The 27,696-nt window shown below is 36.0% G+C and overlaps 1 protein-coding gene across 2 annotated transcripts in view; it reads left to right on the plus strand.

The window, feature by feature from the left end:
* The window catches only part of IQCB1 (IQ motif containing B1), a 62,543-nt gene extending 50,342 nt beyond the window's left edge, over positions 1-12,201 (plus strand). For both annotated transcript variants that reach the window (XM_047735476.1, XM_047735485.1), the window contains 3 exons: positions 282-413; positions 10,617-10,773; positions 11,632-12,201. In XM_047735476.1, the coding sequence (XP_047591432.1) occupies positions 282-413; positions 10,617-10,773; positions 11,632-11,861 (519 nt within the window). In that variant the 3' untranslated portion in view covers positions 11,862-12,201. The remainder of the gene's footprint in view (positions 1-281; positions 414-10,616; positions 10,774-11,631) is intronic.
* The last annotated feature ends 15,495 nt before the right edge of the window (positions 12,202-27,696 follow it).

Consider the following 27,696-nt stretch of genomic DNA (forward strand, 5'->3'; position numbering starts at 1 on the left):
AAGGAACTAGAATTGAGAGAAGAACTCATTTCCTATTTTTTTCCTCTTTTTTGCTTTCCATACAAACAATACATGAATATATCCTTGTAAAATATTAAAACACTACAAAGGAATATCATTAAAAAGTCATTGTCCTCCTTCACTCCTGTCACAGTCCCGTCCTTCTCCCTATGCACACTCAGAGTTAACAACTGTTATATTGTTGTTGCTACCATATGTTGTAGAAGAAAATAGCTCTGTTAACCAGGAATGAAAAATCACAAAACTTATTTTTGCCCCAGACTCTTAAATTCCTAGAGAAGTGTCGTAAGAAAAAGAAGCTGTTTGCTCCCTGGCAAGGACTTCAAGATCTCACTGATGTACGCAGAGTTGAACTGAAGCAAAAAGTGGATGACTATCTCAGAAGACATCCGGTATGTAGGCTTCTGTGCCATGATATCAGTGTTATTTTTCCAGTGCACGATATTCATGTGTTTGTGTGTTTCTGTTGATATAAAGTAATACAGTGGCTTTACCATAGAGTTAAGAGATTTGGAATCTTTTATAATTTTATGGGCCATAGTATAGTCAGTAGGGAAGGAGAATGCTTCAAATCGGTTATTTCCTACAGTGTATCAGCAAGACATGGTCATTGCTTTTTTCCAATAGTATGTAAAACTATTGACTGTTTTGAAGCTTCCATAAAAAGTATATATAGCTTCCAATCAGTAAATATTCATTGTTAATGTGTATACCCAAACACATGAAATGTATATGTGGGAATTGACATCTGCTATTAATGAAACCATTAGTGAAATCCCAGTAGCTAATATTATAAAACATTTGACTATTTGCCTCTTATGATTTTATCACTGTAATACTGCTAACACCTTTCTCCCAATAGAAATGTCCGTATCTTTTACTTTCTATGATCGCAGTACTACAGATCAGGTATTATTTGCTTCTCCCTTCTGAGTTCTTTTTTTTTTTTTTTTTTTTTTTTTTTAGGATTTATTCACCTGTTTAATAGAGTACACGCAGAGTATTGGGGTATGGGCAGAGGGGGAGGGAGAAAAGCAGATTCCTTGCTGAGTGCAGAGCCCTACGTGGGCTTGATCTCACAACCCTGAGATCATGACCTGAGCCAAAATCAAGAGTTGTATGCATAACTGACTGTACCACTCAGGCACTCCTCCCTTCTGAGTTTTTTATCTTATGCTCCTAAATGTCTTTGAAAATCATTTTCCTTTCTGCTTTTAGTGTAACTCACAACCCTGTCATTAATTTTAATAACCTGTATTTCTTCCAGTTATCTCCACTTTTCTCTTGATGCTTTTTCCACACTTCCACACCTCAATAATTTTATGGGTAAAGTTGGGAGTTTATACATTTTAGCCATTCAGAATTCTTACTGCCCTCATTTGAACTAACCACTCATAAAAGTGCCATTTGGTACTTTTCACATCCATTTTCTTGTACTTCTACTGTTTGTCTCTGGGTTCTCTCTCTGCCTCCTCCCTGGCCCCGCCTCCCCACATATACACTTTCTGACTCTGTCTCCAAAATCTGAAGGTTCTGGGTGACTAATGTTGGAGTTTGAGAGTAATGTTAGGTAGTCCTATAAATCACTGTTTCATCCTTGCAGAGCTCCCAAAACTAGAGAGCTTTATGCAAACAAACAACCCCCCAAAACCCAGGAAAAAACCTTATATATAGCTGAACATGTGTCTAATAGATAAGCACTGGAACACAGAGCAGAATTGAACAATAAGATCTAATTGAAGAGGCCTGAATAAGGCCTTCTATGTTTCCCTCCTGCTAATCTGAATTTAAAAACCCACAAACTAATGTAAGCCTGTGAAGAAAAAGATGACAAGCCTGCCCTTTTAAGTCAGGCCCTCTGTGGTTACCATATAGAGATAGACTAGAAAGAAGTTCTGACTTCTACTTCTAGCCAAGATGGAGTAACAGACACTGAATTTTACTTCCTGCCTGAAACAACTGGGGGAAAAAAAGATAAAATACATGAAACAATGGTTTTTAAGACCATGGAAATCAGATGATGAAAGTTAGTAATTCCTGAGAGGGAAGATGGAGTAAAAGGGGCTGGATTTACTTTCTGCCTGAAACAACTGGGAAACAAAAGAGATAAAATACATGAAACAACAACTTTTAAGACCATGGACATCAAACAAAGAAGGTTAATAGTTCTTGAGAGGGAGCAGTGTTCCCTATGATGGCCCTCACTTACTGCCCTGAGAGAGTTTCTAGGTCACAGCACAAGAAGGAGGGAAGGCAAAGAGGCCTTTGGGATCCCCGTGCTGAGGATATAGAACTCAGAATCTGAGAACAAGGCAGCTAGATTTCATAGAACAGAGTACAGAGTGAAAAGATCTGCAAAGAGCACCCCAGATATCTGCAGAATATTCCCCTTGAATATATTTCAGGAGTCTGATTAGCACGTGTATAAGAAAACTATCTAAGACCAAGGGAACAGTCATCTTCAAAGATAAGAGGGAACAATGCCTGGTGTTCAACACAGGTCCAAGAATAGCATATGCTCCCATCACATAGTCTGGAAAAACTTAATTCACAGGGCATCAGAAGAGTACTTAGGAAGGTCTTGCCTTAGTAGTAGAAAGTCAATAGTGTGGACTGATGCATTCTGCTTAAACAAATCATAAAAGTAAGAGCCAAAAAGATTTTTAAAAATTATGTAATTTAACCACATCCCAGAAAAAGACTCAGCAAGGTAAAAGTTACTGTGTCTTGCAGCTAATTAAAGACTAACAGGCATATATAGAGGCAGGAAGACATGATCCATGATGAGGAAGATACTTAAACCAATCTGGAGACTACACAAATGTTAGAATTACAGAGAAGAACATTGTTTATATATTCAAGTTTTAAGTAGGGATGTGGAAGATATAAAAAATACCCAAATCAAAATATCAAATCAAATCAAATACCCAAATCAAAAATACCCAAATCAAACTTCCAGAGATAAAAATTTCAGTGTTTGATATGAAAAATGCACTAGATCATTAGTAGCAGATTAGATATTGATGAATAAAATATTAATACAGTCAAAGGTATAATAGTATATATGATATAAAATGAGACACAAAGAGAAAAAAATTTTTTAATTGAAAAGAACATTTGTGATCTATGAGACTTCAAGTGGCCAAATAAATGAATAATTGGAGTTTCTGAAGAAGATGGGGAGAAAAAATAATGCCCCAAAACTTTCCAAACTATAAATTTACCCCCAAGTCCAATGAAGGCATAGGCACATGAAAAAAAACCCTGTGCCAAGGCATATGATAATCAGAGTCCTCAAATTAGTAATAAAGTAAAAATATTAAAAATAGAAAAACAAAAACATTATGTAAAGACAGAGATAGAAATGATAAATTTCTCAAGAGGAACAGTGCAGGTATGAAGACATCTTTAAAATTTTGAAAGGAAAAAAATCTATCAATGCAGAGTGCTTTACCTTGAAAAATTATTTTACAACAAAGACAAAATAACTTTTTTGGACAACAAATGATGAACTACTCTGTCACCAGCATATTCAAACTACCAGAAATATTATATCCTTTAACTTATTAAAGGATTTAAGATTTTTCTCAAAAATGATACTAGTAAAATGATGCCACAGGATGTCCCAAATTAAGAACACTAGATATGGTAACAACATGGGTAAATATATGGCTTTTTCCTCATCATTTAAATCTTTATAAAATATAACTGATTCTTTAAACCAAAATATCATCAAGTGTTCTGTAATGCATATAGAGAGTAAATATTTCCAGTTTTGTAGATGTTATAACCTTTATTGCAATCACTTATCTCTGTAGTTGTAGCTTAAAGAGTTAGAGAATATGTAAACAAATATGTGTGGCTGTATCTCAGTTAAACTTCATTTTTAAAAATAGTTGATTTTAGTTTGGTTGTTGTTGGAAACAAAAATAATAGCAATGTTTAATGGTGTTTGTAACATATATAGCTACAATAATAACTTAGCTACAATAGTATAAAAGCCAGAGGGAGAGAAATTAGATGTATACTATAGAAACATTTTTTTCTATATATGAAGTGAGATGATATTACTTGAAAATAGAGTGATAAGTTAAAGATGTGTACTATGAATCCTAAAGCTACCAATATAATTAAAAAACAAAAAAGGTACAGACAATGAACCTATAAATGAGATGAAATTGAATAATAAAATATAATTGATTAATCAAAGAGAAGGCAGAAAAGAGGAAATCTAAGGCAAGTGATGGGGAAAATGAAAAACAAATATGACCATTGATGGACCATTATCAATAATTATAATAAATGTAAGTGGTCTGAATACCCCCAATTAAAAAGCAGAGATTGTCAGATTAAATAAAAAAGTTAAGACTTGATTATATGTTGACTACAAGAAGCACACTTTAAATATGAAGAAATATAAAGTGTAGAACAAAATGTACAAACATAAGTGAAAAGAATTCTGGAATGACTATTTTAATATCAAAGTAGATGTCAGACTACTATTAGCAGACTGTTACCAGAAGTAGAGAAAACAATTTCTGATAAACAATAAAGGGTTCAATCAAAAGGACATAAGAATCGTAAATGTTTATGCACCTAATAACAGAACTTTAAAATACATGAAGACAACATGGATGAACCTCGAAGGCATTATGCTAAGGGAAATAAACCAGACACAAAAGAACAAATATTGTATTATTCTACTTAGATGAGGTACCTAGAATAGAGACTGAAAACAGAATGGTGGTTTTCAGGAGCTTGGGGTGGGAGAATGGGGAGTTAGTGTTTAAATGGTATGGAACTTCAGTTTAGAAAGATGAAAAATTTTTGGAGATGATCATAGTAATGGTTGCACAACAATGTGAATGTATTTAATGTCACTGAACCATACACTTAAGAATGGTTAACATGACAAATTGTATATATATTTTGTCACAATGAAATACATGAAGCAACAATTGATAGAATTATGATGAAAGAGAAAACACAGTTATAGTTGGAGATTCCAATACCCATCTCTCAACAGCTTATGCAATAAGTAGGCAGAAAGGCAACAAGAATATAGTAGACTTGAACGACACTATTAAACACCTTGACCAGACTGACATTTTTAGAATACTCCTTGGAATGACAACAAAATAAGCATTTTTCTCATGTGCACACATAATATTTATCAAGGTAGACCATGTTCAGTGCTATAAGACAAGTCAATAAACTAAAAAAAGACTGAAATCGTACAAATAAGTTCTCTGACCATAATGAAATTAAGTTTAAAATTAATTACAGAAATTAATCATCCCCAAATATTTGGAAACTAAATAACATACTTCTAAATAACTAAAGGATCAAAGAAGAAATAAAAGGAGAAATTTAAAAGTATTTCAAACTGAATAGAAGCACATTTCAGAACTTGTGGATTTCCCTAAAGCAGTATTGGGAGGGAAATTTATGTTGCTGAACATCTATATTAAAAGAAGGCTCAAATCAAAGACCTCAGGTGATAAGTAATTAGTAAAAGAACAAGTTAAACCCAGAGTAAATAGAAGAAAGGAAATAATAAAGATTAGAGTAAAATTAACAAAATAGGAAATAAAGACAATAGAAAAAATTAGTAAAACTTAGCTATTTGAGAGGATCAATAAAATTGATAAACCTGTAGCCAGACTAATCAGGAAAAAGAAGAGATACAAATTACCACTGTCAGGGATAAGAATGGTGACTTCCTTGTAGACACTACAGATGTTCAAGGATAATAAGGGAATATTATAATAACTTTATATGCCAATAAACTTGATACGTCTCATGAAATAAATTCCTTTCAAGATAGAATTACCTAAGCTTACCCAAGAAGAAAGAGATAAAATGAATAGCCCCGTATCTACAAAGGTAACAAATTGTTAAAAACCTCTCCTCAGGAAAAACTCCAGGACTAGATCGCTTCTGTGGTGAATTTAAGGAGGAAATAATGCCAATTTTATATATAATCTATCAAATTGAAGGAGAGGAAATACTTCTCAGCTCATTTTATAAGACCAGCATTACTCTGACACCATAACCAGAAACATGACAAGCAAAGAATTTCAGAATAATATTTTTCATACATAGATGAAAGAATTTTAAACAAAATTATAGTAAGTTGAATTAATAATATATTAAAAAGTTAATACATCATGGTTTTATCTCAGGGATACAGAACTATTTTAACCTTTGAAAATCAATTAATGTAATTCACCATATCAACAGACTAAGAAAAACAATATCATATAAATACATGCAAATAAATCTCAGCAAAGTAGAAATAGAAGGAAACTTCCTCCATGTCAAAAAAATATCTACAGCTGACAATGATGAAAGACTGGATGCTTCTTTCCTAAAATCGGGAACAAGACAAGATATCATCCAGTACAATCAAAATCCCAAAATCCCAGCAGGTTTTTTTTTTTTCTTTCTGTCTTTTTTTATTTTTATTAACATATAATGTATTACTTGTTTCAGGGGTACAGGTCTGTGGTTCATCGCTCTTACACAACACACAGCAGTCACTACAACACATATCCTCCCCAGTGTCCATCACCCAGCCACCCCACCCCTCCACCACTCCAGCAACCCTCAGTTCATTTCCTGAGATTAAGAGTCTCTTATGCTTTGTCTTCCTCTCTGGTTTTGTCTTATTTCATCTTTTTCTCTTTTCCCTTATGATCCTCTGCCTTGTTTCTCAAATTCCACATATCAGTGAGATCACATGATAATTGTCTTTCTCTGATTGATTTATTTTGCTTAGCATAATACCCTCTGTTCCATCTATGTCATTGCAAATGGCAAGGTTTCATTTTTTGATGGCTGCATAATATTCAGTTGTATGTATATATACCACATCTTCTTTATCCATTCATCTGTTGATGGACATCTGGGTTCTTTCCATAGTTTGGCTATTGTGGACATTGCCGCTATAAAAATTGGATTACTACATTTATATCTTTGGGGTAAATACCCAGCAAGGTTTTTTTGTTTGTTTGTTTGTTTGTTTGTTTTTAGTAGAAATTGACACAGAGTATAAAATTTGTATGGAAATGCAAAGGACCTAGAAAAGGTAAAATGATTACAAAAAAGAACAAAATTGAAGGCTACCGCTACCTGATTTCATTAGCTATTCAGCTGTAGTAGGCAAAACAGTGGTATTGATGTGAAGAATATGTTAAAAAAAAAATGAACTGGGATCTCCATATTGCATTATATATAAAACTTAAAATGGATCATAGACTTCAATGGAAAATCTAAAACTATATAAAACTTTTAGAAGAAAACATTAGAGAAACATCATGACCTTTGATTAGGCAGAAATAAAATACAGCAATAGCATAATCTATAAATGTTAGAAGAAAACATTAGAGGAACATCATGGCCTTTGGGCAGAAATTAAATATAACAATAGCATAATCTATAAATGAAAAATTGATAAATTGGATTTCATCAAAATTTTAAACTTCAAAAGACACTGTAATACAATTAAAAAAAATATTGGGGAAAATATATTTGCCAAGCATGTATCTGGTAAAGGACTAGAATCCAGAATATAGAACAAATTCTCAAAACTCAGCAATAAGAAAATAAAGCAAAGCAATTTTTTTAATGAGTAAAAGATTTGAACATATGCTTCACCAAAAGATGTGGCAAATTCATGAAAAGATACATCATTGGTCAATAAAGGAAATAAAAACTTAAACCACAGTAAAAACCTTCTCCAGCTGTTAAGATGTCTAAAAAGTTGGCCATATCAAAGGTTGGCAAGTGTGTGGAGGAACTGTAGCTCTCTCATATACTGCTGATGGGAATGTAAAATAGTGCAACCCCTTTGGAAACAGTTTGGCAGCTTCTTAAAAAGTTAAGCATATATCTGTCATGTGATTCAGCTATCCCACTCTTAAGTATTTATCCATGAGGAAAAGAAATACATGTCCATCTAAGCATTTGTACATGAATGCTCATAGCCAAAAACTAGAAATAACCCAAGCATCCATCAAAAGATAGATAAACAAGTTGTGGTATATCCATGCAATGGAATACTAACCCAAAATATAAAGGAATGAATCATTGATACACACAGCAACATAGATGAATCTCAAGGTAGTTACGCTACATGAAAGAAACCAGGCAATATATACTTGTATTATTCAATTTATATGAACTATAAGAATGTAAACTAATCTATAGAGTAACAGAAAGTCAGTGGTTGCTTGGAGATGGGAGAATGAGGACTGAAGGATTATAAAAGGGCAGTGAGACTTCTGGTGGTGGTAGATGTTCATTATCCTGATTGTGGTAATTGCACAAATGTTTACATAGGTCAAAGTTTATCAAGTTGTACAGTTTTGATAATTATAGTTTATTCTGTTTCAGTTTTACCTCAATAAAGCTATATGTTAAAAAAAAAAAATTTTATTTAACCTAAATGTGGGGGGGAAAGGCCTTTTTCCCAGCAAATGGATCATTGGTTTCTAAGGTCTATAGAGAAGATGGTATTGCTTTAGAAATGTTAGAGTTATAAATCTAATCCCTTTTATAAAAATAACTTACTCAGGCCACACACACGTACATCAAGAAATTCTGAATCAGTAAGTTTGGTGTGGCCTCATGTTCTGTTCTTTGAATTTATTTATTTTAATTGTAAAATATATAAAGCATAAAAATTACTATTTTAATCATTTTAAGTGTGTAGTTCACTGGAATTTAATTAATTTACATTGATGTGCAACCATCACCGTCATTCATCTTCAAAACGTTTTTCACTTTGCAAAACTGAAATTCATACCCATTAACCACTAATTTCCCATTCTTCCTGCCCACCAACTCTAGGAAACCGCTATTCTCTTTTCTGTATTTATAAAGTAGACTATGCTGAGTATCTCATATGAGTGAAATCAGACATTATTTATCCTTTTGTGACTGACTTATTTCATTTAGTCTGATGTCCTCAAGGTTCATCCACATCATAAGTTAGAATTTTTTAAGGTTGGATAATTCCATTGTAAGTATATACACCATTTTGTTTATCCATTCATCTATTGATGGGACACTTGGGTTGCTTCCACCTTTTGGTTGTTGTGAATAATGTTGCCTTGAATATGGATATACAAATATCTATTCATGTCACTGTTCAAATTTTGGGGGCCATATACCAAGAAGCGGAATTACTAAATCATATAGTAATTCTATTTCTGGTTTTTTGAGGAGCCTCCATACTATTTTCCAAAGCACTGAACCACTTTACTTTCCCACAAGCAGTGCACAGGGGTTCCAATTTCTCCACCTCCTCGCCTTTTGTTATTTTCACATCCTAAGGGGTGTGTAGTGTTATATCATTGTGAATGGATTTGTATTTCCCTAATGATTAGTGATTTTGAGCATCTTTTATTAGCCTTTTGAATATCTTCTTTTTTAATTTACATTCAACTTAGTTTACATATAGTACCTTCTTCGGAGAAATGTCCATTAAAGTTCCTTTTTTTTTTTTTTTTAATCAGGTTGTTTGGGTTTTTTGATTACTGAGTTTTAGGAGTTATCTATATATTCTGGATATTAATCTTTTTCAGATATGGGATTTGCGAAGATTTTTTCCCATTGTGTGTTATCCTTTTACTCTGTTCACAGTATCCTTTTTTTTTTTTTCACAGTATCCTTTGATGCACAGAATTTTTTAAATTTTGAATGAAGTTCAATTTGTCTGTTTTCCTTTTGTTGTATCTGTGCCTTCAGTGTCATATTCAAGAAATGGCCAAACCTAATGTCATGAAGCTTTTCTCTTATCTTTTCTTCTAAGAGTTTTATAGTTTTATCTTCTACATTTAGGTCTTTGAGCTCTCTCTTTTTAAAATGCATTATTTAGGATTTTGATGCATTCTCCTGTTTAAAAAAGAAGTACTGCTTTAGTCATACTCAGGTGCTGCTGTTTAAGATTCTGTGGCTGAAAAGTAAGATGTTAACTGGAATGGGACTCCGTCCCAGACCAGAGCCATGGAATATTTGAGAAGCTGTGATGTCAGAAGCTTTATCAGTTTCAGAGTTAAAATTTTCTTATTTTTGTCTAAACTAGTTAATTTCCCTTTAAAGTAGCTGTGTGGCCAAAGAAATATGGTCCTTTGGCTATTCTCTCCCTTGTTCTCTGAAACTAGAAGCAATCATAACATTATGGTTTAAATAAGTTTAGGAGTGGGGGTGAGATAAAAAGTAACATAGCCTGTCAAGTGGGTTCTGAAACAAGAGATTGGCCTTGTTACTCCTGTTCCAGGCCAGTATCTTTACTGAACCATTCGTAGCTTTCACTGTGATCTCTCAGTCTTAACTCTTCTCCCAGAATTCCAGTGTGAGGAAGTGAGGTGTAGGATCATACGGGAAGAAACTACTCCCTGAATTTTCATGTAAAGCTACTTTTAAAAGGCTATTTAATGCTTGCACAAGAGTACAAGGTAGAAATCAATTGTGAGATTCAACGGATAGGATGAGAGACAGCTAAGCATTCTTGGATCTTAACTAAATAGTTGGGCAAAATAGATATGTGTTTGTGTGCTCTGTGGTAATTTTTTTGTCTTTGTTCCCAGAGCTCTCAGATGTCAGATGTGACCAGCAGAGAGCTCCATTCCCAAGCTCAAGAACAACTGCAACACTACCTTATGGGCAGGGCCCTAGAAGAGAGAGCCCAGCAGCACAGGGAGGCTCTGATGGCTCAGATCAGCACCAACATTGAACAGTTAATGAGTATGTGCCCATTCCATTTTTGTTTCCTAAAATGAACCACCTGTGGAAGATTTTGTGACATCCAAAATCTTCAGAAGGAAAATACCATTTAATGGTTTACTAGCCTATCTCTTGTCTTCAGAAATTTCTTGATCCAGAACATCCAATACATGATCTTTTCAATAACGCAGATCCCATAACCTTTTGACTGCTTCTCCCAGCCTTGCTGTCCTTCATAGGTATCAACGCAGACAACAGTAAAGATGCTGAGCCCTACTAGCCAGATTCTGTTGTGTATCTTAAAAGCTTTTGATCATATTTTAGAAGTAGATGATGACAGTAGTTACTGTGCCACTTTATAATTTTTACTGAAGTGCTTTCGCAAAAGTTAATCTACTCCTCACAACCACAGTTACATTTAGGGAGAGATCTCATCCATGAAGCCACAGTGCTTCAGTCCACCTGTGAAACACTTTTAGTATATATGGAGTTGAGAAGGCCAGAGTCCTCTATTTAGTAATGGTACTAAATAATGGTAGTTTTAAGTTTTGTATTTTTCAATAGATAGGTGGCTGTAACTGAGCTTCCCATATACGCAGTGGGGTTCTGCTATATGTTAAAAATTCATGTTCTTTAAATTATCTGAAAAAAAAAACCACATCTTTTTTTTATTTTAAGCACATTATGGGGGGTGGACAGTTGCTGCCAGCCACACCTACAACTTGTGAATAGTCATATGCTATCTATAGCTAGCAATGATAATAGATTCAGAGTTGAAACCCTGTCCCTGACTACTATAGCAGAGTTCCAATTCTGTAGTTTCCTACATGTATGGTACAGAGCTCTTCTACTCACCTTTTTATTTTGTGTTCACTACAGAGGCACCAAGTCTGAAGGAGGCAGAAGGGAAAGAACCTGAGCTCTTCCTCAGTAGATCCAGGCCTGTGGCAGCCAAGGCCAAGCAGGCCCATCTCACCACCCTGAAACATATACAAGCACCTTGGTGGAAAAAGCTTGGGGAAGAAGCAGGAGATGAGATTGATGTCCCAAAGGATGAGTTTAGTATAGAATTAGGAACTTTATTCATTGGTGGAACCAAACCCACTTAGGGAGCTACCCAGAGAAATGACACAAATCCTTTATCACAGGAGAGTATATTGGTTCTGCCTCTGGCATACTAGTAGACTAGAACTATCCTAACTCATGGTTTTCCAGAAATTCCTCTCCAAATAAGATTTGTGGGCAGTAAGCAAAAAGTTGTCTTCTACCACTATTTCAGTTCTCTTTTCCTTTTTCTACATGACCATTCCTGGCCACACATACAAATTAGTGTGGCTTTTATTGTGGAACTAACCTTAGCGTGGCATTCTGTTGCTTATATGAAATGTGGTATTTGTTTTGTTTTTGCTGTTTTCCTACTAAAGTTGTTTTCTAAATAAATATTTTCAATAATTATTCTCAAAAACTTGTCAGGATTACTTCAACTTCTCATATTTGTTACTGGAATTCATATTGTTCTACTAATATAAGAAGGGTTCTCTGGGCCTTTATTAAGGGGAGAGAAGGAAATGGTCATTTGAAGGGTATTTCACTATTTCCCATAAAACAGTGGTTGAACTCGTTATATATCTTCTTATTTATAAAAGAACTACATTTTTTTAAAAAAAACCTAGGATTCAGCACAAGAAAAAAATCCTTCAGATAAAATTATGTTAACTGTGAGAATTATATAACTCATTGGTTCCCTTTGTTTTATCTCCTATAAATCTCAAAGCTAAATATAATGCTTAACTTCTGTTATGATCCTAGGTACCTATATACTTATTTGGTTCCAACCTAGTACTTTCTGATTTTTCCTATTTATCTTTAATTTTTTTTTAAGATTTTATTTATTTATTTGACAGAGAGAGAGCAAGAGAGGGAACACAAGCAGGAGAAGTGGGAGAGGAAGAAATAGGCTTCCTAATGAGCAGGGAGCCCAATTCTGGACTCAATCCCAGGACCGTGGGATCATGACCCGAGCCAAAGGCAGATGCTTAACCAAGTGAGCCACCCAGGTGCTCCATCTTTAATTGTGTTTTAATCCTAAAAGTTGCTGCTTTTTTTTTTTTTTCAGAAGCTACTTTTATTTGTGTTTGTAACAATGTGGATTTTAAGTTAAATACAATTAACAAATTATGGACTCAATACCGTAAGGAACCTGGAGGGTACTTTTTTTTATAAATGAGTGAAAGTACCAGTATTTCTGGATGGGAAAACCAAATAGTATAATGTCCAGTCCTTCAAAATTAAGTTTAGTAAAATTCTAGTTAGTATCCTAATGTAGTTATTATTAATAGTTGGGAAAGAAATGTCTATAATTCATCTCTAATAATCAGATGGAAGTTCTTGTTTCACTGAGAATGTAGAAAGCTATGTGACAATGTTGTTCCCATGTTAAAAAAAAATGCCAGATAATCTACAAAAATAATTTTTCCTCAGCCTGTCTCATAGTTGAGGCCTCAAAACAGCCAAGTAAATTGAGATGGAACTCAGTATCTGTGAAATTAAATCTTTTTTTTTTTTAAGATTTTATTTATTTATTTGTCAGAGCACAAGCAGGGGAGCAGCAGGCGGAGGAAGAAGAAAAAGCAGTCTCCTCACTGAGCAAGGAGCTCGATGTGGGACTTGATCCCAGGACCCTGGGATCATGACCTGAGACAAAGGCAGCCGCTTAACCAACTGAACCACTCAGATGTCTCAGCTATTTCATCTTTAGTAGAGCACAGGAGACAAAGGTAGCTGGATAAGAAATCAGTTAAGCAGGGTAGCAGAGCTGAAGAGACACCCTTTGAGGTGCTGGCAAATGTGATAGGCTGGTACTGGGTGACATGATCAAAGTCCTGCCTGCTTTCCCAAACCCTTAAAAGCCTTAGGCCCCTAGAGCAGGGCAGTAAGCCCTCTTAACCTCAAGGCCCAGAGAAAATTACACTGCGTTTAAGGAAGAAAGAGAAATAAAAACTGTTTCTGGGGATGGAATAGGAAGCACTCTAGCCACAGACACATGCTATGGGAGGGATGGAAACAAAATTCCTCTCCTGAAAGAGAGACAAGAAATCATCATAGTCCCAGAAATCCTACACAATAAAAAGCAGATGTCTGCTAATGCTAGGGAGGAAACTTGCCTGCCAAAGACCACCACAGATAATGACTGCATGGGGTAGAGAATAGGAATCCTGACAAAGCCCCACCTTCAGTCACAGGAAGAAGAAATCTGCTTAAGATTTAGGCTAGATCACGACAATACAATACCCACGTCCCAAAAACTAGCATAGCACCAAATAATAAGCATTTATTATTTGGTAATAAGAATGGCAGTTTATCACCAGCATGGAGAGAAACCTCTGTGGCAAAGGCATACAGGGATAGCTAAAAGTAGAGTGTGGAGTCAGAACACTGAAAAACCTTCAGGCTTCCCAGATCCCACTCTAAACACAAGGTAACAGCAATTTTAAAAATAATTAAATAATTAAACAAAAACAATTTTTAAAAAAGCAATTAAAAATAATTTTGAGTCTGTGGTATATTGAAGATAAAAAAAACCATGCTGGTTCCTGCAGGTGACCATGTGGTTACACTAGTGGGGTAGTTGGGTGAGGGAAATGGTGCCTGCCAGCTGGTTTGTTCCTGGCTAAATTCCTCAGTAAACTCTGAGATCAATAAGTATCTCTCCCATGTGCCCCGGGGTGTTTTTCAAAGGCTGCTTCTATGCTATATCCCCATGGGCTGTTTTAAAGGTGGGGACTCAGCTTCCTATCGCCCTCTGGGCTCTCCCAGAAGGGAGCTGATTTCTTAATGGTCCAGGCTTTATGTCTCACTGGTTGTAAGAACTCAAGAAATTCAGCCTTTCTAATTTTTAAAGCCAAATGCTATGAGGATTTTCTTCCTTGTGCAGACTCCTTGGTGTGGTAGTCTGTTTCTTGCCTTCTGTGTACCCATAGTTCCCTTCCTCCTGTGGTGGACGCACTGGGTATAGCTCTCCACCATAACTCCACCCTTCCTACCCACTTTGATGTGGCCTCTTCTCTATATTTAGTTGTGGAGTTTGTTCTGCAAGTCTTTGGGTTATTTTCTGGGTTATTTACATTAATATGAATAGTATTACTTAGTTGTATTTGTGGGACAAGGCAAGTTTAGGGTCCTCCTACTCCACCATCTTCCTCAGAAGTCTAATGTTCTGAGTTTTTATTGTGGTTTCATTAAATAGGGTGATTGAATCATTGACCATGTGACTGAATTTCATCTCTAGCCCTCCCTCACCTCCTAAAAGGTTGGGAGGTCAGGCTGATAAGTGGCTCAAAGCCTCAACCCTCTAATCACATAGTTGATCTTTCTGACATGATTCGCCCCCTATTCTGAGTCTTTAGCATAAACTCATGTGTGGTCTAGTGGCCTAACAGAAAACAAAATGCTTCTATCACTCAGGAAATTCCAAGGGTTTAGAAGCTCCACCCTACAACATGGAGCAAAGAGTAAACAAATTCCTCATTATAAATCATCCCCACACTTACTGTCTGATCTAAGAAGAGTTGTACTCTTATCCAGGCATAAGTAGTATCTACCTTAGTCTTCTATTTTATACATGTCTGACATTAAATCAAAAATTGGGGCACACAAAAAAATCTAGGGTAGAAAATAACCTTTTTTCAAGAGATAAAGATTCAGAGATGACTTAAACATTGGAAATCACAGAAAGACCTCAAAAACTACTGTTAATATGTTAAAAGATACAACTCAAAAGTTGACAATATGCATAGATGGGGAGATTCACAGAGTTAGAATTGATTTTAAAAAGAAAGATCAGTGGAAATGCTAGAAAAGGGCAGTATTAGCAGTTAAGAATTCCTTTGAGAAGTTCATTAGCAGACCAGAACTGACCAAAAAATAGAGGAATTTGACAATGGATCAATAGTAAATTTCCAAACAGAAACAAGAAGACAAAAGAAAAAGAATAAAGAAGGGGTTGGGGAAGGAAGAGAAGAGAGCCTTCAAGAAATGTGAAACAATATCAAATAGTATGACATAGATAACTAGAGTACCAGGAATAGAAGAAAGAAATAAGACAGAAATAGTTGAAGTAAAAATGGCCAAGATTTTTTTTCAAATTAATGAAACTACAGATCCAATCCCAGAGAACTCAAGCAAGATAAATAACAGGAAATTACATAACAATTTTAAAACACACCTCACATTGCTTCAAATAAAAAATGAAGAGAAAATCATGAAAACAGAAAAAAAAAATACAGAAGAAAGAAAAATGATGTGCCAAGGAACAAATTTAAGACTTTCAATAAACTTCTTATCAGAAACCATGTAAGCCAGAATACTATGGAATAACATCTTTAGAATGCTGAAAGAAAAAATTATCAACTGAGGATTCCATATACATCAATAATATCTTTCAAAAACTGAAGGCAAAGTAAAGATTTTTTTTTTTCCAGAAAAACAAAGCTGATTATATTCATTGGCACTGGACCTATACTATAAGAAATGCTAAAGGAAGTTCTTCAGACAGAAGGAATAAGATATAAAATAGAAATTAGATCTCAAAGAAATAAAGAAAGAGGAAAATAGTAAAAATAAAAGTAAAATATAAAATGTTTTTATTTTTAATCAAAGTAAAATTGTCAAGTTAGTAACAATGTATTTTTTTAAAGATTTTATTTATTTTATTTGAAAGAAATAGCAAGAGTGGGGAGGGGAGGGGCAGAGGGAGAAGCAGCCTCCTGGCTGAGCAGGGAGCCTGACCTGGGGCTTGATCCCATGGACCCCAGGATCAAAAGCTAACCCAGGCGCCCCAGTAACAGTGTATGCGGAGGCCAAGAAAAACAAGGCTGTACCCACCTCAAGTCTAGCCCTGACATCTTGACAAAGCAAAAGCTGGCACCTTGTACCCCCTCTCCACCCACTCCCCTCCCCTTAGTAGTATATGTGAAAAAATAGTTAACTTGTAGAAATCACAATCCTGCAAGACAGGAGTCTCCCTGGGTTTACAAATGTCCCAGTGCTAAATCTCACTAACAAGGACGCTTGATAGGAGGAATGTGACATTCCACCAGGAAACTCCCCAACTGTCTTCATGTTAGTGCCTCATTAGAGGGAAAAATGGCCTTGGCTTGATAATAACCAGGCCTCCAACATCCTGACAGTCTTCTTTACCCTGATAGCCCTTCTGAATATCACCTTTGTCCTCACCCACCGCCGAGTCCACCCCTACTCTGCCTTTAAAAACTCTGACTGTAATCTGGTTTGGGTCCAAGTCCCTACTCCGCTGCGTCGGGTATACTTGGGCCCAAGCTTAAGCCTGTCAAATAAACCCTCGTGTGATTACATCGGTATTAGCTTCTTGGTGGTCTCTCAGACGCGAAAACTCGGGGATAACATGTATTTGTGTTGTAACTTACATGGAAGTAAATTGTGGGATAGTAGTAGGCCAAAAAAAGTTGAAGGAAATATAATTGTTAAGGTTTTAAAATTATACATGAAGAGAGATAATATTATTTTTAGGTTGACTATGATAAGTTGTGTATATGCACTGCAAACCCTAAAGCAGCTACAGGAACAATAAAAGAAGAGGTATAACTTATAAGATAGGGCAGTTAAAATAGAATAATTAAATAACTAGCAAAGTAATAGATTTAAACCTAACTATATCAATAATATATTAAATGTAAATAAATCATCTAGGTTTTGACTTTGAGAATTTTTTACCAAAAGGGTAGGTGGGAGATGAGAAATGTTTTTTAAACCTGTCTTGGCCCCTCTAAACTCCCTTTAAATTATGCTTATAAACTGGCATATTCTTTCCTTAGTTCATTATTTTCTTATATCCTAACTTCGTAGGATATTTTTTCCTGAAAGTCTTATTTAGGTGAATTCATTTATCTAAATTTAAAAGTTTGTCAGATAAATTTTCACTCTACCAAATTTTTGCAGGTGATAGGTTTATAAATAAATAATTTTTCTACTATATAAGTTGCCAGTTTTCCAGTCTCCTTCAATTTTTCCAGCCTATCACTGCTGCCTGGTCACAAAGCTAGTGCCACGTATTGTAGATTTTTCTCATGGCAGTATCCCATATCTAGCTATCAATTTCAGTGTCTTTCATTACTATATCACAAACTACTCCAAAACTTAGTAATTTAAAGTAACAACCATTCCATCCAAGATCAAATGCCATATTGACTCCCCCACCTAAAATCTGCATTTGAATAAAATCCTTAGATAATTCATATTTACATTAAATTTTAAGAAGTGCTGACCTAGGCTGCTTTTAAAAATTCAATTGTTTTGGCCCACCTCTAATTTAATTACCCTAGGGTGAGTACCAACCATCAGCGTTTTTTAAAAACCCTTCAAGTGATTCTAATTTGCAGCCAGGGTTGAGAAACTACTACTTGTTGAGTTTTGGTGTAGAAAGAAGAATATCCACAATTTTCTGAAAGGCTATTTAAAATGTTCCTCTATTTTCTAATGACCTGAGGCTGTATTTTCTTCAAATGCTTTGAACAAAACAGCATATCACAACAGATTTAATACAGAAGCAGATATAAGAATCCAATTTCTTAAGCCAAATTTTAAAGAGCTTTCAAAAATGTAAAAAAGCCCCTCTTTTCTTCAAAACTTTCATTGGGAAAACATACTTATATTCATAAAAATATTTTATGTTAACAAAAGTATAATTATTATACTTTTAAATGCATCATTAAATAAGTATTTTAATATTTTATTTAATGATATTGACATTTATATTAATAATATTTAATAATAATTTTTAATTCTTTTTTATTTTGTTTCGATTCTAATAATGGTAAACATCAGGAGAAATAAATAGTAGTTTGCTGGAGCCTTCTCTTACTTGTTTTTACCGAAGCTGATTATTAAGTTTTCAGGAATCTTATGAACTAATTGTACCATAAGAATAAATTATATAGCGAAGATTCAAAGATGTTGGAGTAGTAAGCACCCGGAATCTGTCCACTCACCTAGACAAAAATTGCACTGGCATAATATGTGTCATGTAACTACTTTGGAACTCCTGAGTCTATGGAAGTTTCCCAACTTCTAGGAGGAGGTTTGGAAGATAAATTGCAGTAAATTTTAGTCAATTTCAGCTCTAAGTACAAGCAGCAGCTGCCTTTCCCTCCACTTACGCTCCCCACCCTGACACCCTGGCACCCTGGTAGGTGGCTTTACACGTTTCTGGAGCAAGTTGCATACAATTAGTCCGAGTCAGGGTGAGCAAGAAGGACCCTGTCCTCCAAATACTGGTGATCTGTGCTTTGGTCAATGATTGCTGCTGAGGTGCAGACAAAAAACAGAATGGTCATTGTTGTTGTACTTACTCCCATTGTTGCAAGTCACTCCCCCTCTGGTTGAAGTGACTTACCGTGGACTTAAAGGGTTGGCACCCCTTTTTACCCTCCTCTTATTTTCTCTTTTTCTCCTTTTGGAAGCCGGACATTAAAAACGAGGACATTCAAAAGCCAACTATGCATGAAAATGGCCCATCTACTTTATGGAAACCCTCTTGAGAGCTTATAGAATGATGCCTTGTATATTTTTTTTAGTCTCTCAACTATGCATTATGCACTTTGAAGTGCTCAATTAGTAATTGTTAAATAATGGAGTTCTCAGCATTTGGCTAAATGTCTATTACATCAGATTTCTAACCCTAAGATGCAGCTGTTTATTCAATGAATACCTTTAAGCATTTATGATATAAAAGAGGCTGTACTAAATGCAAAAGACAGATACAGTATCTGGTAATGGAGCTTGTGTAGAGATAACATTAAACAAGTAAATGATTTAAAGTATGAGGATGATCATTTTGCAAGGAGTGATGTGAACCTGAGAGTCACTAACTTAGTCTTCAAGATGACCAGAAGAAGCCCCTTGAAGTAAACTGAAGAATGAACTGACCAGTTGGAGTAGAAATGCAGTATTCTAGGTAGAGGGAATATAAAAATACCAAGTATCCAACGAACTTATTATGAAGGAGGCACTCAGTAACAATTTGTTGAGTCTAGATTTATTTAGCACACATTAGGAGATCCAAGTTAAGTGCTCTGGGTGTTCATGTAATACAGTCTCAAGAATAAACAATAAGCAGAATAGAAAGATTAATAAAAATAAAATTAAATTAAAATTAAAGTAATAAATATAGAATGAGTACGTTAGTTTCATAGAATGCCCACACGACACATAGAAGAGAGTTGGGGCAAGCTCTCTCTAGAATGTGCAACTCTCAGCACTACACAGGCATAAAGAGGAAGTCAATATCTTAATGGAAAAGAGTCTCTCAGGGAACAGAGACTCAACACCTGTGTCCCCATGGGAGTCCTGTGAGATGTCTTATTACTGCATCTATAAATTATGCAGCCAAATCCTGCATTCATATTAATCAGTCTGTATTTCTCTTGTCCATTGGCCTAATTAAAATGTATGCAAGGAGGGGCACCTGGGTGGCTCAGTGGGTTAAGCCGCTGCCTTCGGCTCAGGTCATGATCTTGGGGTCCTGGGATTGAGCCCCGCATCGGGCTCTCTGCTCAGCAGGGAGCCTGCTTTCTCCTCTCTCTCTGCCTGCCTCTCTGCCTGCTTGTGATCTCTCTCTGTCAAATAAATAAATAAAATTTAAAAAAAAATGTATGCAAGGAAAGTGAATGAGAAGGTTGGTAATCTTGAGGGCTGAGAGAAATAAGGCAGAAGACAGAGGCTAGGGCTACATTTCTTTCAGGGATCAGAAGGGAAGCTGTTAATTGCTGTTTATACAAAACTTAATAATTTGATTTGGGTTCCAGATTGAATGCACATTCCTAAACAGGGTGCTTAGTACTGTTAAGTAGTAAATGGATAAAATCTATGAATTGTTAAGAAATCTGATAAAAAATCAAGGGGGGATTTATTGAGTAGGATATACCTAGGACAATTTAGAGATAATTAGGAGGCCCATAAATCTTCTTATGATATTGCTGTATATGAAAAGCTTCACATGTATTAGTTATATCTGCAACGGTGGGGTGACTTCGTTAATCTTGGTGATGTTTTAGTGATAGAGTCCTTGGAAGTACCTAGGAAACATGTCAGAGATGTCAGTTTGATATGTAACTCGAGTTCCAGTGACCTCTTTGCGTTAACATAATTCATTAAGTATAGCTGTATCCTGAGGAAATTTTATAGCATTGGGGGGTTCTCCAAAAGAGGGCCCTACTACATCTACTAAAATACATGATAAGATCCTTCAAACTGATGACCTGGAGAAGTCCACGTCACAAAGCTTGCTTAGGGACCTGAAATGTATTCCTAGATCCTAGATCAAAAATAAGCCACATCCGTTCCTGCCTGGCATATGGTCTGTACTTAGTAAATATTTGTTGAGTGAGTGTTGAATAAGAGCTTTGTGGTTACACCTCCTGGGAATTTTCCACACTCTGATTTCAGATTCCTCATGCCTTGGCTCTAGATGGAGAAAAAAGTCACCATTTCCCCCCATATGACTTCCTCAAATATTTGTAAATGTTCAATAACAATTCATACAGAAATGGTATCTGACTTCTTGTGGCATGAATGCTGCTCCTCCTCTACAAAATACCATGAATTCATACCCTGGAGAGAACAAGCCCACGTTGAGCCACTCCCCACCCTTTGCTTACCATGTCTTTCAAGTTTTTCTGCCTGGCACCACATGTTCCATGAAGTACCCAGTCTGCTGATTTGGTGGGGGAATACTCTTAAAGTTAAAATACTCAATCAATTCTTCAGGAGCCTGGACTATCAGGCCTTTGAGTCAAATAGCTCTAATATCTCTAGATCCTGCCAGCACAATGGAAGTTTTAATAGTGATTACTTCCTCAGCTGTCCAAAGAGCAGCTCCCAGCCAGACTATGGCTGGGAGACAACCTTTCCATCTCCAGGGTAAGGATGATCGGTCTCTTTATTGCTTCTTCTCTTCCATGTGCCAGGGTTCCTGCAGGGTTCTTGCTTATTCCTGCCCACATTTAGGCAAACTGGGACTGGTTGAAGATGTTTAGCTAGAGTTGAAAGATAGACATTGGGACCTTAACCTTTGTAGGAAAAGAAACTGGCAAGCTTCTGCATCCCTCAGGCATCTCTGGTGTCTCTGAGAAGACTAGAACGAGGAACACCAGCGCATTCTATACTTCTAACCCTTCCAAGACTCAACCTTCCATCCTTGCTCCCCATCTCAGAGCTCATCCAGCAGGAGAAAGGAGGCACCTGCAGCTCCACACATAGAACAGGTCCCAAATCTCAATCTCTTCCATCCTCAAAGATAGATGATACGCAAGATTGACTGGGATGAGAAAATACATATTAAGCATTGCTGAACATTCCAAGTTTTAAGGAGTACAGATGATGAAACAAAAGTCATCAGATCTGGTGTCAGTTTTCCTAAAGCCAGCTCTCCCCAGGGTCTGGTGCCTAGTCAAGAGTGCCAACATTCCCAGGAGGAAAGTTAGAACAAAAGTCCTGACTCCTATAGAGAGCCATCTCTGGCATCTGTTGCTAGGAATCAATTTGTGTGAAGTTGTGTGAAGAATGACTACTGACAGGGGCACCTGGGTGGCTCAGTGGGTTAAAGCCTCTGCCTTCGGCTCAGGTCATGGTCTCAGGGTCCTGGGATCGAGCCCCACATTGGGTTCTCTCTGCTCAGCAGGGAGCCTGCTTCCCCCTCTCTCTCTGCCTGCCTCTCTGCTTGTGATCTCTCTCTGTCAAATAAGTAAATAAAATCTTAAAAAAAAAAAAAAGAATGACTACTGACAAAGATATAGAGACAAATGGTCTGAAATCTATGTCATATCATACTGGCCTCCTCGGGATACCAGAACAGATCCAAAATATTTCACAGAGAAGCAATCCCTCTGTCCTCAGCATAGGTGGGACACCAGTTCCCATCTGCTGCAGGTGCAATCGTCAGGCATGCAGGTTCTACTAAAAAAAAATGAAGCATGAGCAGGGATACCTGTACTTCCCAGAGGAGACACCCATGACTTATGATCCAAGAGTGCCAAGAAATTCAGAGGAATTATCTTTTCTTGGGTTTTCAGTATGGGTGTTCAGTATATTCTGGATCCTTCTGGGGTTTTTGCTAATGTAGGGGAATGTAATCAATTTTTGCTAATGTAGAGGAAAGTTGCCCCGTGCTCTGCAGGGTAAGTATAAGCAGATATTTTCATCCAAAATTCAAATCTCATAATTTAGACTTTACTTCTCCCCTAGGGAATCCTGATTAATGAGGATTTTATTTGATGGCTGCATTTAAATATAACTCAGAGAGACCAGCTTCATGATAGATTCATACATCATCTATCAGGAGCCATTTCAGCTGTTGATGGAGGCTGCTGGGTGCCTCCGCCCTCAGCAGCTGCAGCTGGTACTCAGCCACATTCTCTTGCTAATTAGCCTCAGTTAGAAGATCTTGGAAAGACTGCAGAAAATGTTCTAAACACTGGCTCATGTTGGCCTCTGGAAAGACTGTCCTGGCTCTGTGGCTCTCACTGGGCTCTTAGTTCCAGTGGCCTTTCTTTTGGACCAGCACTTGATGGTCCACTGTGGCTTTGACCCTCTTTTTCTTCAAAGACCCCAGGAAGCTCCCTTGAAAATAGCCTGTATTCTAGCACTTTTGTGTTTGTAAATAGTAGCTTCAGCTACTATTATTTATTACTATTATTATTATTTATACTAATAAATATGGAGAAAGAGAAGTAGTAATAACAAAGTAGTAATAACAAAGACTTTTTAAAACCTTAGTTAAGTGGATTTTGCTAGTTTGTTTTTTTGTTCTTGTTTTTACTTGGAGTATAGTTGACACAGAACGTTACTTTAGTTTCAGGTGTACAACATAGTGATTCAACAACTCTATATGTCATGCTGTACTTACTACTGGCCACCATCTGTTGCATACAACACTGTTATAATGCCATTGACTATATTCTCTATGTTATATCTTTTATTTCCATGAATTATTCATTCCATAACTGGAAGCCTGTATCTCTTACTCCCCTTCTTCCATTTTGCCCACCTCCTTCCATCCGTCCTCCTCTGGCAACCATCAGTTTTTCTCTGTATTTGTGGGTCTGTTTCTGCTTTTTGTTTGTTCATTTCTTTTGTTTTTTAGATTCCACATACAAGTGAACTCATATGGTATTTATCTTTCTCTGACTTATTTCACTTAACATGATGCCCTCTAGGTCCATTCACGTTGTCACGGATGGTGAGATCACATCTTTTTTATGATTGAGTGATATTCCATTGTATATATATGAATCATGCTAGTTTTTAAAAATTAGCTAGGAAGCATCCCATTTCTATACTCTGTGTAGATTATCTAGCATGGGAAGTATCCATTCATTGAAAATTCCAAAAGCGTTTCCCTGTAAAACTGTCTGGGCTGAAAAAGTATACTTAGTTCAAGAAAAAATTAACAACTTCTCAATATTTTCTCTATGGTAATGGGCTGTCAGGGTTTTCTACTTTTTTTTAAAGCCAAATTTGAAAATATGTGTACACACACACACACACACACACGCTTCTTTATTTTTAGTAATTTTAGGTGTATAGAAAAAATTAAACAGATATATGGTTTCATATACTTACCCCCCATCTTCCCATCACCCAGCAGTTTCTCTTTTTATTAACATCTTACGTTAGTGTGGGACCTTTTTTGCAACTGATGAGCAAATATCAATACATTATTAACTAAAGTTCATAGTTGATATTAAATTTCACTCTTTGTCTTACATAATTCTATCGATTTTGATATGGGAATGTCATGTAACCACCATGATGTAGCATACAGAATAGTTTCACTCCCTTAAAAAATCCTCCTTTGGGGGCACCTGGGTGGCTCAGTGGGTTAAGCTGCTGCCTTCGGCTCAGGTCATAATCTCAGGGTCCTGAGATCGAGTCCCGCATCGGGCTCTCTGTTCAGCAGGGAGCCTGCTTCCCTCTTTCTCTCTCTCTCTCTCTCTCTGCCTGCCTCTCTGTCTACTTGTGACCTGTCTCTGTCAAATAAATAAATAAAATCTTAAAAAAAAAAGATCCTCCTGTGCTCCACGTATTAATTCCTTCCTGCCCCTCCAAACCCCTGGCCAACCACTGATCTTTTTACTATCTCTAATTTTACCTTTTTAAGATTGTCATACTGTTGGATCATACAATATATAGCCTTTTTAGACTGGCTTCTTTCACTTAGAAATACACATTTAAGTTTCTTCATGTCTTTTTGTGGCTTAATAGCTCATTTTTTAAAAATTAGTGAATGATATTCCATTGTATGGATATACCACAGTTTATCCACTCACCTATTGAAGGACATCTTGGTTATTTCTAGGTTTGGGAAATTATAAATAGAGATTCTATAAACATTTATGTAATGGTTTTTATGTAGATGTAAGTTTTCACCAATATGAGTAAATGCATAGGAGCATGTTTACTGGATAGTATGGTAAGTCTTTGTTTAGCTTTATAAGAAAACTGCCAAATTGTCTTCCAAAGGACTGTACCATTTTTGCATTCCCATGAACAGTTAATGAGAGCTCCTGCTGCTCCACATCCTCACCAGCATTTGATGTTGTCAGTGTTCTAAATTTTTGCATGTCTAATAAGTATGTGGTGATATCTCATCATTATTTTAATTTGCAATTCCCTAGAGACATATGATGTTCAACATCTTTTTATAGGCTTATTTTCCATCTATATATCTTCTTTGGTGAAGTGGCTGTTTAGATGTTTTGCTTACTTTTTAATTGGATTATTTTCTTAGTTATTTGTATATTTTGGATACTAGTCCTTTACCAGATAGGTGTTCCTCCCAGTCTGTGGTTTGTCTTTTCATTCTCTTGGCAGAGCCTTTCAGAAGATTTTCATTTTAAACAAGTCCAACTTATCAGGTCACCCCCACAACACACACACACACACACACACACACACACACACACACACAGCCTCCCATGGACCATGCTTTTGGTGTTGTACCTAAAAAGTCATTGCCAAATCCAAGGTCATCTAGATTTTTTCCTATATTCTAAAATTCTTATAGCTTTGCATTTTACATTTAGGTCTGTGGTCCATTTGAGTTAATTTTTGTGAAAGGTGTAAGCCTGTGTCTATATTCATTTTTTATATGGGTGTCTAATTGTTCCAGTACCATTTGTTGAAAAGACATTTCTTCACTGAATTGCCTTTCCTCCATCAAAGCTCACTTGGCTGTATTTGCATGGGTCTATTTTGGGTTTCTCTTACCCGTTCTGTTGATCTATTCTTTCTCCATTACCACACTGTCTTGATTACTATAGATTTATAGTAAGTCTTGAAGTCAGCTAGTGCCAGTCCCCCAACTTTGTCCTCCACCTTCTTCTCCTTTATCCTGTGTTCTGTTATTCCAGATTTTTCTTCCCATATAAACTTTAGAATTAGTTTCTTTTTTAATATTCACAAAATAACTTCCTGGAATTTCAGTTTGGGTCATGTTGAATCTATGATTAATTTTACTGTTCTTATCCATGAACATGAAATATTTCTATTTAGATGCTTTATTTCTTTCATCAGTTTTGTTTCTCTCTTATAAAGCCTGTACATGTTTTGTTGGATTTATGCATAAGTCTGTCTTTTTTTCAGGGCTAATATAAAATTGTTTTTAATTTCAAATTCCAATTATTCATTGCTAGCAAAAGCAATCGATTTTTGTACATTAACCTTTTGTCCTGCAACCTTACTATAGGTGCTTATTAGTTCCAGGTGAGGGTTTTGTTGTTTTTGCTTTTTATTGTTTCTTAGTTTATTAGGGGTTTTTCTACATATATAATCATGTTCTACAAACAAAGATAGTTTTACTTCTTCCCAATCTGTATATCTTGTCTTACATTAGATAGAAATTCCTGTAAAATGTTAAATAGGAGTGGTGATAAAGGATGTACTTGCCTTGTTCCCAATCTTAGGGGGGAAAAAAACCTTTTTTTTTTTTTTTTAAACCAGTAAGAATGATATTAGCTGTGAGTTTTTTGTAGATGTTCTCTATCAGGTTGAGGCAGTTCCCTTCTATTCCTAGTTTTCTGAAGGTTTTTTTTTGTTTGTTTGTTTTTGTTTTTTGGTATGAACGGCTGTTTAATTGTGTCAGATTTTTTCATCTATTGATAAAATTGTGTGATTTTATATGTTTTTTAAATTATTGTCCCCCAGAGAGGATTGTCTAAAAAAATTTGTTTATGTGTGTTTGTGAGAGAGAAAGAGAGAGAGAGAAAGTGTGCGTGCGTGCACTCGAGGGAGAAACAGACTCCCCACTAAGCAGGGAGCCTGATTGGGCGAGGGGGGTTCGATCCCAGTACCCTGAGATCATGATCTGAGCCAAAGGCAGACTCTTAACCAACTGAGCCACCCAGGCATCCCAATTTTATATTTTTTGTATATACATTTATTTATCCTATATTTCTCAAGAAATTTTTTATATCTTTCATATTTTAAGATATATTGGCATACTTATACATCAGATTCTTATGAATTTAAACATTTATTCATTTAACAATTATTTATTGAACACATACTCTGTTGAAGACACTACCTTAGGTACGACGAATACATTAACAAATAAGGCTGCCTGAAGGTTTTGGGATAAATTTTTATTTGGCATAAGGGAAGGTGAGAATGAGGAGGAAAAAAACTGGAAAAAAGAAGACCAAGAGGGAACTGGGTAATAGTAAATCAGAGAGGATGTGAAATTTCCTGTCCCCCAAATTGTTATCACTGAACTCTTAATTGAGGAGTGGTCACTCTGTAAAGGACAAGTAACTGAGTGATGATAGGCTTCTGTGATTTCTGTAGTCCCTAACTGCTCTAGAGTTCAGAATAATACCCAAATCCTTCACCATAAAATATCACACACCACTTCAT

This window comes from Lutra lutra, chromosome 1 (genome assembly GCF_902655055.1).
Source record: "Lutra lutra chromosome 1, mLutLut1.2, whole genome shotgun sequence".
NCBI lineage: Eukaryota > Metazoa > Chordata > Mammalia > Carnivora > Mustelidae > Lutra > Lutra lutra.